This window comes from Natrix helvetica (genome assembly GCF_964273705.1).
Source record: "Natrix helvetica genome assembly, chromosome: Z".
NCBI lineage: Eukaryota > Metazoa > Chordata > Lepidosauria > Squamata > Natricidae > Natrix > Natrix helvetica.
Window position 1 is genome coordinate 141,474,032 of NC_138554.1, and position 13,620 is coordinate 141,487,651.

Sequence of the window (13,620 nt, forward strand, 5' to 3'; positions counted from 1 at the left end):
ACATTCGAAGTGACAATGGCACTGAAAAAGGTGACTGAGGACCATTTTTCACACTTACGACCATCGTAGCATCATCATGGTCACGTGATCAAAATTCAGAGCCTTGGCAACTGACTCGTATTTAGGACCATTGCAAGGCCCAGGACTCACATGATCCTTTCCCCTTTGGTGACCAGAAAAGTCAAATTTACTTCATGACTGCTTAATAACTGCCGTGATTCACTTAACGACTGGGCCAAGAAAGATGGTAAAAAGGGGCAAAACGTACTTAACAAAGGTCTCACTTAGCGATGGAAATTTCTGGTTCAACTGTGGTCATAAGTGGAGGACTACCGGCGCTCAGTGTGGCTCTGAGCATGAGCAGAGAGGGGGATGGCCCCACTTCCACCCTGCTATCCTATGTGGGCAGAAACCCTCTGTTGGCCATCTCCAACCAGCCCTCCTAGCCGGTTGTGGCTGATAGTTCCACAGGTCAATCTCTCCATCGCTCACCTGAGGGCAGTAACAACCAGGTAAGCAGCGTGGAATGTCCTTGCACAACTCCGGGTTCTTCAGGGTGGAGCAGTGGCTGTCGCAGGGAGAGCCACACGCCCGGAATTCAAAGGGGGGTCACAGCTGGACTCTGGAAAAAGGCACAGGAAGAAGTCAGCTCAAAAACCGGGAGGGGGGAGGGGGCGCCTGATGAGGAGACAGGTTCTAGTGAGCACCAGGCTAGAAACCAGGAGTTCTACTACTTGCACCTTAGATCCAAAAGCCACTTCGGTGACTTTGGACCAATCACTGGGAGACTGGGAGTTCTAGTTCCTCCTTAGGTACAAAAACCAATCGGGTGACTTTGGACCAATCACCGGGAGACTGGGAGTTCTAGTTCCTCCTTAGGTACAAAAACCAATCGGGTGACTTTGGACCAATCACTGGGAGACTGGGAGTTCTAGTCCTGCCTTAGGCATGAAAAAGTGCTGTGTGACTTTGGCCCAAAGACTGCTGGGTGCCTTTGGGGCAATCACCAGGAGACTGGGAGTTCAAGTCCTGCCTAAGGCATGGAAGCCACTGAGTGAGTTTGGACCAATCACTGGGAGACTGGGAGTTCTAGTTCTTCCTTAGGTACAAAAACCAATCGGGTGACTTTGGGGCAATCACTGGGAGACTGGGAGTTCTAGTTCCTCCTTAGGTACAAAAACCAATCGGGTGACTTTGGACCAATCACTGGGAGACTGGGAGTTCTAGTCCTGCCTTAGGCATGAAAAAGTGCTGTGTGACTTTGGCCCAAAGACTGCTGGGTGCCTTTGGGGCAATCACCAGGAGACTGGGAGTTCAAGTCCTGCCTAAGGCATGGAAGCCACTGAGTGAGTTTGGACCAATCACTGGGAGACTGGGAGTTCTAGTTCTTCCTTAGGTACAAAAACCAGTCGGGTGACTTTGGGGCAATCACCAGGAAACAGTGAATTCTAATCCCGCCTTAGGCACTAAAGCCGGCTGTGTGACTTTGGGGCAATCACCAGGTGACGGTGAGTTCTAGTTCCTCCTTAGCCGTGAAAACCATCTGGGTGACTTTGAGCCACTCCCTCCCTCTCAGTCCAACCCACCTCACAGGGTTGTCATTGGGAGGGGGAAAGAGCAGGAAAGAGCATTAGCTTCGCTACCTTGAATCTTTTATAAACCATATAATCAAGGCAGGATCAAAATGAAATAAATATTTAATAAATAAGCTCGTGTTTTACAATTACGAGAAGTTATGAGAAGACAAGAAAATTGCAGTTTGGAAACAAGACTTCCCGCCGATTGCGGACAGAGGAGGTTGTGATGGCGCGGCCTCACCTGAACACTGGGAATAATTGCACATCCGGAATTGCCCATCCAGTCCCAGGCACGGTTCCAGGTCAGTTTCCCAGCCTTGCCGGTTCCGGTAGCGCTGCTGCACCAGGAAGCTGCACGAGCAGTGAGTCCAGGGGGTCCAGGGACTCCAAGGACAATCTGGAGGAGAAGCAGGACGGGGAGGATTGGCACCCTGTGGTGGGGTGTTAGAAGCTGCTGCCTCAGAGGACGGAGCAGCCGGGTGCTCAGAGAACGGCCTTGAGATCAGGAGGCACAGCTTTTAAAAAATGAGATCTGGACTGCCGTTTGTCTGAAATGGTTTGGGGCTTCCTGCTTGGGCAGGGGGTCAACCTTTTCTGCTTGGCGGCCCACCAGAGGGCAGTGTTCAAGTGTCAGCTGCGCACACGCTCACACGTAAAGCTCCATTTGTGCAAGCGGTGAGCACGCCCACACGCCGCTTGCACAAATGGAGCTTCACGCACAAGTAAGCGTTCCTGCCACTCGCATAATTCCCTCACCACTTGTGCTGTTCGGTTCTGAATGGGCTGCAGCCTGGTAGTGGACCATGGTTTGGGGACCCTGGACTAGAAGACTTGCAAGGTCCCTTTCAACTCTGTTCTTCTGAAAGGTGGGTTTCAATTTGAGGAAGCGAATCTGAAAGGGTCCCTCTGAGCGTTCTCAGTGTGCACCCATTTCTTCTTCAATTCTGGAGGATCTCGCAGGGCGGAGATTTCCCTCTCTGGTTTGTAGAGTGTAGAACAAGGTGCTGATTACCATCTTTAAAGCGCTCCATGGCACGGGACCTAGTTACTTGCGGGATCGCATCCTCCCACACACATCCCTGCGGCCAATCCGCTCTCACAGGGAGGGGCTTCTCCTGGTGCCGTCCACTAGGCAATGCCAACGGGCGACACCAAGGAGTAGGGCCTTCTCTGTGATGGGCCCAACCCTCTGGAATGACCTCCCCCCCAACATTAGAACCACTACTGACCTCCGCTCCTTCCGACAGAAACTGAAGACTCACCTGTTCCGATTAGCAGGCCTGGCATAATTACAACTGTCCCTCCTGGTATATGTACTAGTAACTGGTTATTTTAGGGGTATTGTTTTTTAATTTAATTTGTGTGTGTTTTAGGGTTTAAAATTATATTTATATACTGGCTCTGTACAGTTCTTTTAATTCTATTTTAACCTCCTCCATTCTAACTGTACATATTCAATTCTATTTATTGTATTTTGTATATTCTTTACATGGACTGTACACGGCCCCGAGTCCCTTTTGGGAGAGGGGGCGGTCTAGAAGGACGGTAAAATAAATAAATAAATAAATAACAGTGGTTCCCAAACTTTTTCAGTCCACCGCCCCCTTGGTGCTACAAACTGATCCTCAGTGCCCCCCACCCAGTGGTGGAATTCAATTTTTTTTTACGACCGGTTCTGTGGGCGTGGCTTGATGGGCGTGGCTTGATGGGCGTGGCTGGGGGAGTCATGTGACTGGGTGGTTTGCATGAAGGAATAAAGATAGTAACAGTAAAATTCAAAACTGTAACAATTAATTGTACATTTATTCAAAATCCAATTTAAAAACCTTTGTAGTTAGTTAATTCAACAAAATTGTTGAACATGATCCAGTGATACCAGGTTTTCAAAGTCTGATAGTCATTTATCAAGAACCTTAATAACTAGTAACTTAGTAAACTTAGCAAAATTTAGTAACTACTTCACTGTTCAGTAAATTCTTAATGTGATGGATGGGCCTGATGAAGTGATACCAGTTTCCCAATGTCTGGTTTTAAGTCACTTAGCAGGAGTCTTAAATCACCACGTTCAGTAATCTGGCGTCATTTTCTTTGCTTGGAGAGAAGTTGGATGACCGCACTGAAGCCATGTTCCACCAAATATGATGTTGGAAATGCAACAAGGAGCTTCTTAACCACTGTCCATAGTGCAGGATAGCGATCAGAAATTTATTTCTGTAACCAAAACTCTTGGTACGATTTCTTGAACTTTGGCTTCAGCTCAATGTCACCAACATTTGCTTGAATTATTTGATGAGATTATTGCATGGTACCTAGGGATTCCCAATATGGAAAGTGAGAATGGGAACATTTTACAGATCTATATGTTCTTGGGTTATAATTTTCACTAAAGAACCATGGGGATGGAAAGAGAAATATAGACAATGGAGTCCAATCCCCCTCCTCAACAGTTTGGAAGCAAAGAATAACTCTAGCAAAATGTAGCCTTTTACCTTTTTGGGGAATCATTTTCTTATTATTATTATTATTATTATTATTATTATTATTATTATTATTATTATTATTATTATTATTATTATTATTATTATTATTATTATTATTGCATCAACAGAATTGTATCACAGCGGCCAGTTGTTTCGCCGGATTTGGCATTGATTACTAGTCGGGCCCCACCCAGGGGCCTAGGACGTCGTAACGTATTTTCGTAATATGTGTGCGGATCCAAGCAGTGCGGCCTTTTGCATTTGACTGATGGTGATTTTGTCAATTTTTAATTGTTTTAAATGTAATTCCAGTGCTTTTGGAATAGCACCCAGTGTGCCGATTACCACTGGAATTACCACTACTGGTTTGTGCCATAATCGTTGAATTTCAATTTTTAAGTCCTGGTATTTTGCGATTTTTTCATATTCCTTCTCGGCGACCCTGCTATCACCTGGTATTGCGATGTCTATGATTGTGACCTTATTTTGCGATGTCTATGATTGTAACCTTATTTTTCTCAACCAGTGTGATGTCTGGTGTATTATGCGCCAGTATTTTATCCGTTTGTATGCGAAAATCCCACAAGATCTTGACCATCTGACCCTCGACGACTTTTTCAGGCTTATGTTCCCACCAGTTTGTTGCTGTTTTAATGTTATAATTTTTGCACAAATTCCAGTGGATCATTTGTGCCACTGAATTGTGCCGCATTTTATAGTCAGTCTGCACGATTTTTTTACAGCAGCTGAGTATGTGGTCAACAGTTTCATCAACTTCTTTGCAAAGTCTACATTTGGCATCATCAGAGGATTTTTCGATTTTGGTCTTAATGGCATTTGTGCGGATAGCTTGTTCTTGCGCAGCCAGGATTAGTGACTTTGTTTCTTTCTTTAATGTACCTGTTGTTAACCATAACCAAGTTTTTTCACTGTCCACTTTATCTTTTATTTTTTCCAGAAATTGGCCATGCAATGCTTTGTTCTGCCAACTCTCCATTCTTAATTTTAACACATCTTTTTTGTATTCTTGTTTCGTCTGTTGGGCCTTCAGTAGATTTTTGTTCTTTAATTCGATTAATAGATGTTCTTGACTTTCTTTTAAATAATCAGCCAGTGCATGTTTTTCTTCTTCAACTATTTGCTTCACTTGTAATAATCCTCTGCCACCTGATTTCCAGGGTAGGTATAGTCTATCAATATCCCCACGTGGATGTAAACTGTAGTGCATTGTCATTAGTTTCCTGGTTTTTCGGTCTAAAATGTCCAAATCAGCTTGTGTCCAGTTAACTATACCAGCTGTGTATCTTATAACTGGTATTGCCCAGGTGTTTATGGCCTTGATTGTATTTCCACCATTCAATTTAGATTTCAAAATTTTCCTAACTCTGTTGGTGTACTCTCCCCTGACAATAGTTTTTACTTCTCCATGCTTGATGTTATCCAACTGCAGAATGCCTAAGTATTTGTAGGCTTCATTTTCGTTGCATTTAATTAGTTGGCCATTGGGCATTTCAATTCCCTCACACGCAGTGATTTTGCCCCTTTTTATGGATACAGTGGCACATTTTTCCATGCCAAACTTCATTGAAATATCGGTGCTGAATACTCGGACTGTGTTTGTCAGTGATTGGATTTCTATTTCTGACTTTCCATAGAGTTTCAAATCATCCATATATAATAAATGTGAAATTTTTTCAGCTTTTTTGGCTGTTTGGTAGCCTAATTTCATTTTTTTTTAAGATTACTGATAGTGGGATCATCGCGATGATGAAGAGAAGAGGTGAAAGTGAATCACCTTGGAAAATTCCTCGCTTGATATTAACCATTCCGTAGTTCTCATTCCCTACTGCCAACTCGGTTCTCCATTGTTTCATCGCCTTTTCAGTGAAGGATGTAATATTTTTGCTAATGCCAGTTGTTTCTAAGCATTTTATGATCCAACTATGTGGCAATGAGTCAAATGCCTTTTTGTAATCAATCCAGACCATATTCAAGTTCGTTTTTCTGTTCTTACAATTTTCTAATATCATTTTATCGATTAGAAGCTGATCTTTTGTGCCCCTACTCCTTCTTTTGATGCCTTTTTGCTCTACTGGCAAGATGTTGTTTGTTTCCAAATAATCCATAATGTTATCTGCAATAATGCCTGTGAGTAATTTGAAGGTTGTTGGCAAGCATGTTATTGGTCTGTAGTTTTCAGGTATTGTTCCTTTAGTTGCATCTTTCTGAATCAAGTATGTTTTTCCAGTTGTCAACCATTCATCAATTTGACCATTTTGTAAAATTTCATTTAGTTGCCTGGCCATTATTATTATTATTATTATTATTATTATTATTATTATTATTATTATTATTATTATTATTATTATTAATAATAATAATAATAATAATTTTTCCCAATACAACTCATGCAAAGGGTCATCTACAACTACATTACATTTTCCACGCTCATATTTGTGATTCCTTATACTTCTTTAAACTAAACATTTTTAGTACAAATCAATGCATTGACATATATATCACTAATGCAGTTTCCTATCTCTTCCATTGACATAATTAACACCTTATGTATTGAATACAAGCATATCAAGTATAGGTTAAACATGAATTGAAAAACATCTAATTCAAATGTATAAGCTGTGAATTTATTATATAATCACAGGCAAACATTGCACTTATGCCTAAGTCCTCTACCCACACACATTATAAGACAGATAAAACTATATTAGCTGGCTGTTGTAAATATTACTCTGCTAATTCAACAAGAAATGCTACTGCATGAATTCTTAATGTAGAACACAACTAAAAGTGATTTTAGCAATTTTCTTTCCAAGTTAATTCAAAATGTATATCCAAATGTTCCTCTTATTTTTTCCCCAAGCACTAGGGGATTATATTCAAAACCAGACACTTTTGCTGTGTGTGTGTGTGTGTGTGTTTGCTTGCTTCTAGTCTCCAGAGTCAGAAGGGCCGGTTGGGACTCCCAGAGGTCATCGAGTCCAACCCCAGACAGCGCCTCCCCGCCCCACATTCCCCAGCCCCACCTCCTCTGGGAAGGCTCCGGTGGGGGGGGGGAATGCAGAGCCTCTGCTGCTCTCCCTCACCCTTCACTCTTACTCCCTCCCTCTCTTCGCAGGCCCAGCGGCCGCAGCGCTACTGGGATGGTGATCATGGATGTGCTGTCACCCCGGGGAGGGGAGGTCTGGCGGCCAGCAAAGGGCTTCCGCCGAGGCACCCCATGCAGGCAAAATAGCGAGCGAGCGAAGGAGGATTAGGCAGGGCACCGAGGCCCCTTCGCCTCCCACTTTGTCTTGATGAGGTCGCTGCAGCTTCCGGGCGCGGACGGATGGAGGTAGCCAGAGCGGCCCGGGCGGGCGAGCAGGCGAACGATGGAGGATCAGGCAGCTCTCTCGCTTGCTCGCCCGCCTCCCCGGGCTTCCCCACCACTCTGGCTACCTCCGTCTGTCCGCGCTGCAGTGACCTCATCAAGACAAAGTGGGAGCAAAGGGAGGCGAAATGGCCTCCCTTGATCACTTGCTCCCCACCACCTGTCCGCACTATGCTAGTCCTGCTCTCACTGATTGGCTGGCTCACCAATCGTCCCGCCCACCTCTAAGAGCCCTATCTATAGAAAGCCAAGCAGAAAAAAAGATAACTGGGTTTAGATAGGGCTCTTAGAGGCGGGCGGGGCGATTGGTGAGCCAGCTAATCAGTGAGTGGGCAGGGCTAGCAAAGTGCAGATGGGCAGGGGGAGCGAGCGATCGAGCAGCTTCTGGATGGGCGGGGGTGAGTGAGCAAACTTGTTCTGAATAGTTCGCTAGTGGAGGCCACCTCCAGCACTCCTTTGCCGCCCCCTTTGGCTCTTACCGCCCCCCTAAGCCATCTCACTGCCCCCCAGAGGGCGGTACTGCCCACTTTGAGAACCACTGGTGTAGAACATGGGCGTATCCAACCTTGGCAATGTTAAGACTTCTGGGCTTCAATTCTCTGAATTCCCCAGCTAGTAATTCCCAGGATCTACAGCAATACCCATCACCCACGGCCAGGAGGAATGGTGACAGGACAGCCTTGCTGGACCAAGGGATCCATGGCATCACAATTGGGGGGTGGTGTAGGGTGGAAGCTCCTGCGTAGATGGAGAGCTAGTGGGTCTCTGAGTGCAGATGGTGGGGTACCGTAGTGTGTGATTAGAGTTATGACTCCATCACGCCAAGAAGGAGAGAACACCCCTTGTAGGTAATTGCATCCTGTCCCAAATCCCGAGGAATACTTCTTCCTTACCTCTGCAGGCCTGCAAGTAACAAGCCTCCGTCTCCTGGGGATGGCTGTGCTGGGTGCAAAGACTTCCCTCAGCGCCCGCCGAAGCAGTCGGGCACACACAGCTCCTGGTACGTGAGGTCAGTCCAGTGCCACAGGACTGCGAGCACGGGCTCCACGCTGACCAGGGACACAGCGCATCTTCTGTGTGAAAATAGGGAGGAGTACCAAAAGAGTAGAACGGGACAACTCACCGCAGGAAAACTCACCACGGCCAACACACCACGGCTAATTTACCTTGAGAAAACTTGCTGTGGACAAGTCAACGCTGGGCAATTCAACCAATATGAAAGTTAACTTAATTTTGACAGAGCCATGGCCAACCACAATCAAAGAAAGAAAGTCCATCCAGAAATACAAGAGTCATAATAATTTGAACCAACATGTGGTCACCCATAATAAAAGTAACTGAAGGAAACGATGCATACAGCGTTGAATTGTCCTGTGGCAAGTTGGTTGCGGCGAGTTGGCCCAGACTAACAAAGGAGTTTCTGGCTATTGCGCACTGTTGGCCATCAACTCTCCTGTGCGTTGCAGGGTTTACCCCACCCTGAGGTGTATCTCCCGATACAGAGACTGAAAGGGGGTTGTTTTAAAGTGGTGTACCTATGACTTGGCGCAATGCTATCATAAATAATCATGAGAATTTGCAACTGCCCACCAGGTCACCTTGAAGGGCCCAGTGGAGCATTTACCTGGGCAGGGTTGGGTGGAGCAGTTCTGGCTCTGGGTGTCGGGGCCCACACAGGGCAAGCCTTGGTTGCGTGGTGGCGGGTTGATGCAAGCACGAGTTCGGATCTGGACACTGCCGCCGCAGGTCACTGGACAGTCGGACCAGGGGGACCACGGGGTCCATCCACCATGCACTGCCAGGAAGGAAGGAAGCAAGGAAGGAAGGAAGCAAGGAAAGAAGGAAGGAGGGAGGGAAGGTATATGAATAGGAAGGAGAGATGAGAAGAGGGAAGGAAGGAAGGAAGGAAGGAAGGAAGGAAGGAAGGAAGGAAGGAAGGAAGGAAGGAAGGAAGGAAGGAAGGAAGGAAGGAAGGATCAGTTGCTGGATCTCACAGCTACACCTGAGAATGAACTAAGCTACGATTTTCTAGAAGGTACAGGCAGTCCTCGACTTATGACCACAATGGAGCCCAACATTTCTGTTGGTAAGTGAGACAGTTGTTAAGTGAGCTTTGCCCCATTTTATGACTTTTCCCACCACACTTGTTAAGTGAATCCCTGCCGTTGTTACATCTGTGACCCGGTTCTGAAGTGCATCTGGCTTCCCCATTGATGGCTGGTCAGAAGCTCATAAAAGGAAATCCCATGACCCCTAAGACACAGCAACCCGTCATAAATACGAATCAATTGCCAAGTGTCCGAAGTTTGGCTTCGTGACCAAGGGGGTGCTGCCACAGTCATCAGGGTGAACAACGGTCATTGGCCAATTTTTAGGGGTGCCGTTGTAGCTTCAAATTGATTGTTGTAAGACGAGAACTATCTGTAGATCAACAGTGCTGGAAAGCATTGCTTTAGTTTGGCAAGATTCTGTCTCATGGAGAGGAAGGAGAAAGCAAGCTGCTCAGAAATAACGCTTCGCGTCTTTCGTGGTTCTTGGGTCCTGACGAGTTGTTTGTAACATATTTGCTTTCTGACTGACAAGACCAGATTCCAAAGTTTGCTTGATGTTACCTACCTGTTCAACTACTAGCAAAGTAAACTTACCTATGCAGGTAATGTCCAGGCAATAAATGCCTTCCGGGGTGCAAATGCTGGAAGAGACAGAGAGAAAGGCATCCATGAATTTGTTGTGGAACATCTCCCTGTAGCTGCAGCCATGTCCGGAGACCCCCCCCAGCTGGGTATCCCTGCATCCAAAGTCCTCCCATCTAGATTGGGGATCCAAAACTCCCAGTCTGTGGACCCGCATTGGTCCGCAGTGTGCCAGAAACTGGCCCAGGCAAACCTACGAAACCTGGTCTGCAGAATGCAAGCAGCACATGAAACCACACCCACTCCGGTCCACAGGAAAACAACAGAAGTGGTTCCTGGTCCCTGAAAGGTTGGGGGTCTCCGATCTAGGAGATGTCTACCCAGCTTTCCGTGGAGGACAAGGGGTGGAGGGAGAGTCACTCACCACTGCTGGCATTCCCCGAGGAGCCAGGTGCTGCCCAGGCTGGTCTCCTGGCCCTCGTGCACACACAGAGGGGGGCAAGAGTCCAAGGTACAGGGGTGGGTCTGCACCTGCTCCATCAGGCAGTCGGGGGCCCAGGAACCGGAGGTAGGAGTCCTGTGTGGGACAGAAGGTTGCAAACCATCTTTTAAGCTCTCCCTGAAAATCCCACATCACAACTGCTGGCCCAGCCCAGTTCTCCCACTGCTTCTGCAGTCCCACCTGCAACAGCACCCTCTATATCAGTGATGGCGAACCTCTTTCACCTCGGGTGCCAAAAGCACACATGCATGCATGCTATCACCTGCGCTTGCATGCCCACCCCATAATTTAATCCCCCACGCCGTGCCGACTGCACATGCATGTGACCCCCCCCTGCTGCCCCGCACATGCATGCATGGCTTTCTTGGAGCCTAGGGAGGGAAACAGCCATTTTGTGACTTCTGGTGGGCCCAGTAGATCTGTTTTTTGCCCTCCCCAAGCCTCAGGGGCTTTCTAGGAACCTTGGGTGGGCAAAAATGGTCCAACACGCAAACCAGAAGTTCGGGAATGGACTTCTGGATTGCTCGTTGGGCTGTTTTTCTCCTTCTGGAGGCTGTACCCTCACAAATGGCTCCGCTTAAGGAGGAGAAACCAATGTCACCACGAGACGACATGTGATCTCAATGCTCTGAAATCGCCATTGAGTTAATATGAATTATGTTTGTTGACTGTGGAAGAGATGCACAAAAGCCTTTTTGTAACCAACTGATACACTTTCTACAGTATGTAAAGAAGGATGTGTTGTGTTTGTTTTGAAAAATAAAAATAAAAATTATATATATATAAAAAAGAAATGGCTCCGCTTGCCACCTGTTCACCATCACAGCCCTATATATTCTCCCCCCAACTGGGGTCTTTGGTTTCCATCCTTCTCTTTCTCCACAGAGAGGCTCAAGCACCAGGCCTCAGCTCCCCCTTACAATTCTCAGATTTTGGCAATCCTCGACTTACGACTGGTCCCTTAGGAACCACTTGAAGATGACAGATCTCTCCAACATGTACTTACAACCTGGTTCCAATAGGCGGCCCTCTTCCCCAGTGTCATGTGACCGCATTTTGAGACCTCAGCAACCAACTCACATTTAAGGTTGCTTGCGGCATCCCAAAATCACATGATCACAATTTACATCACTTTTGCCAAAAAACACCATTTATTTCCATTCTTTGGCAAAAGCCCCTCTTAGGGAACAATGGGTTCGCTTAAGGACATGGTGTTTACTTAATGACCGCTGCAGGTTTCTAACATCTGGTAGGTCAAATTACAAGTTACAGTTTTCATGACTTGTCATCATAATGGGCAAGGCTGTAAATTGGAAATAGTTCCAGTTACTGGAATTCTGGCAAACTCACTCCTCTTGTCTCAATAAATCCAGTTAAAAAGTATTGTTAAATAAATCTTGTTAAATAAATCTTGTTAAAGAGTACCAATACTCTTCTTTAACAAGGTTTATTATTGTAAATAAATCTTGTTAAATAAATCTTGTTAAAGAATACCACTTGTTTTGTTTAACAAGATTTATTGTTAAATCTTGTAAAATAAATCTTGTTAAAGACTACCGATAGCCTTCCTTAACATTGTTAAATAAAGGTAAAGGTAAAGGTTCCCTTGCACATTCTATATGCTAGTCATTCCTGGCTCTTGGGGTGCAGTGCTATTCTCTGTTTCAAAGTTGAAGAGCCAGCGTTGTCTGAAGACATTTTCGTGATCATGACTCATCACCGAAGGCACATGGAACGCTCTTACCTTCCCACCAAAGGTGGTCCCTATTTTCTACTTGCATTTTTTACTTGCTTTTGAACTGTTAGGTTGGCAGAAGCTGGGACAAGTAACCAGAGCTCACCCCATTACGTGGCACTAGGGATTCAAACCGCCGAACTGCCGACCTTTTGATCAACAAGCTCAACGTCTTAGCCATGACCCACCGCATTCCTATTATTGTTAAATAGATCTTGTTAAATAAATCTTGTTAAAGAGTACTGATAATCTTCTTTAACAAGATTTATTGAGACGAAGGGTGAAGTTGCCAGGATTCCAGCAACTGAAACCCTTTCCAATTTACAAGTCATTTTTGACCATGTATTTGGGGTGGAGACTTCCTGGCTCTCTTACTAACAGCTATCTTAGCATCTGACAAGGACCGAGAACTTCTCAGTTGGAGAAAGGAGGATTAGAGGAGATGGGTCACATCGTGTCTCTTGAACCTCTTTCTGTGTTGGAATCAACTCGCACAGAAATGGCTCCTGTCTTATTGCCTTTTGGGGTGTGGCCCTCAATGTGGAATGTATCTGCTCCCTGAGTCCCAAGTTCCGGTCCTCTCCCAGAGACAAACTTTGCTCACAGTGCCCTGGCATCAGCCTTACCTGAAGCGGGTGCGCAGGCCATTCTCACAGGTGACGCTACACTGGGACCAACTGGACCAGAGACTCCAGGTGCACTCGATGGGAGGACAGGTGTAGTTGGTGCAGAGAAGCCTCCCTCCAGGGGCACAAGTGCAGTTATTGCACCCATCGTCGTACTGGCTGCCTGGTGCCCAACTGTGTCCTTGGGCATCGGTGCACTCACAGTGGGTGAGGGGAACGCAGGTGCCATCTTGCTCCAGCGTACCTAACAGAGAGAGCCAGGTGAACAAGAAAAGCGAATCTGAATCTAGGCCTGAATTGGCCTCGATTGCGTGGTTACTTGGCTAGGTAATATCCTCAGTGCAAAGGAATGAGGGGTTGTCCATTTATAGTTTATAAAAGGATTGGAGTCTCCCAGTTCTTAGATTAGAGCATGGGGGTCAAATTCTGACATCTTCCCCCTTCACTAAACAAGGCATGGGTTTGGTCAGTGTATGATGCACCTGGCCAGTGGGCCATGAGTTTGACTCTCCTGAATTAGAGCATTGTTTTCTACTTGATAGTTTGTCTGGTGTTAATCCCTGCTTATCTGTGTGTTGGCTGGTTGTGGGGATGTACTCTGAATTTTCTGCTTCCTTCTTCAGTTTTCATTGAATCATTCCATTCAATGGCATGTAAATGTGATTTCTCTCTATGTATC

General features: G+C 46.0%; 1 protein-coding gene across 1 annotated transcript in view; it reads right to left on the minus strand.

Moving 5' to 3' along the window:
• LOC309401625 (SCO-spondin-like) overlaps positions 1-13,620 on the minus strand; it is a gene marked incomplete at its 5' end in the record, with an annotated part of 141,400 nt that overhangs the window by 16,099 nt on the left and 111,681 nt on the right. The window contains 8 exon segments of the mRNA XM_081970693.1: positions 493-608; positions 611-622; positions 1,819-1,974; positions 8,339-8,518; positions 9,070-9,240; positions 10,091-10,137; positions 10,503-10,655; positions 12,942-13,185. Of these exon segments, the coding sequence (XP_081826819.1) occupies positions 493-608; positions 611-622; positions 1,819-1,974; positions 8,339-8,518; positions 9,070-9,240; positions 10,091-10,137; positions 10,503-10,655; positions 12,942-13,185 (1,079 nt within the window).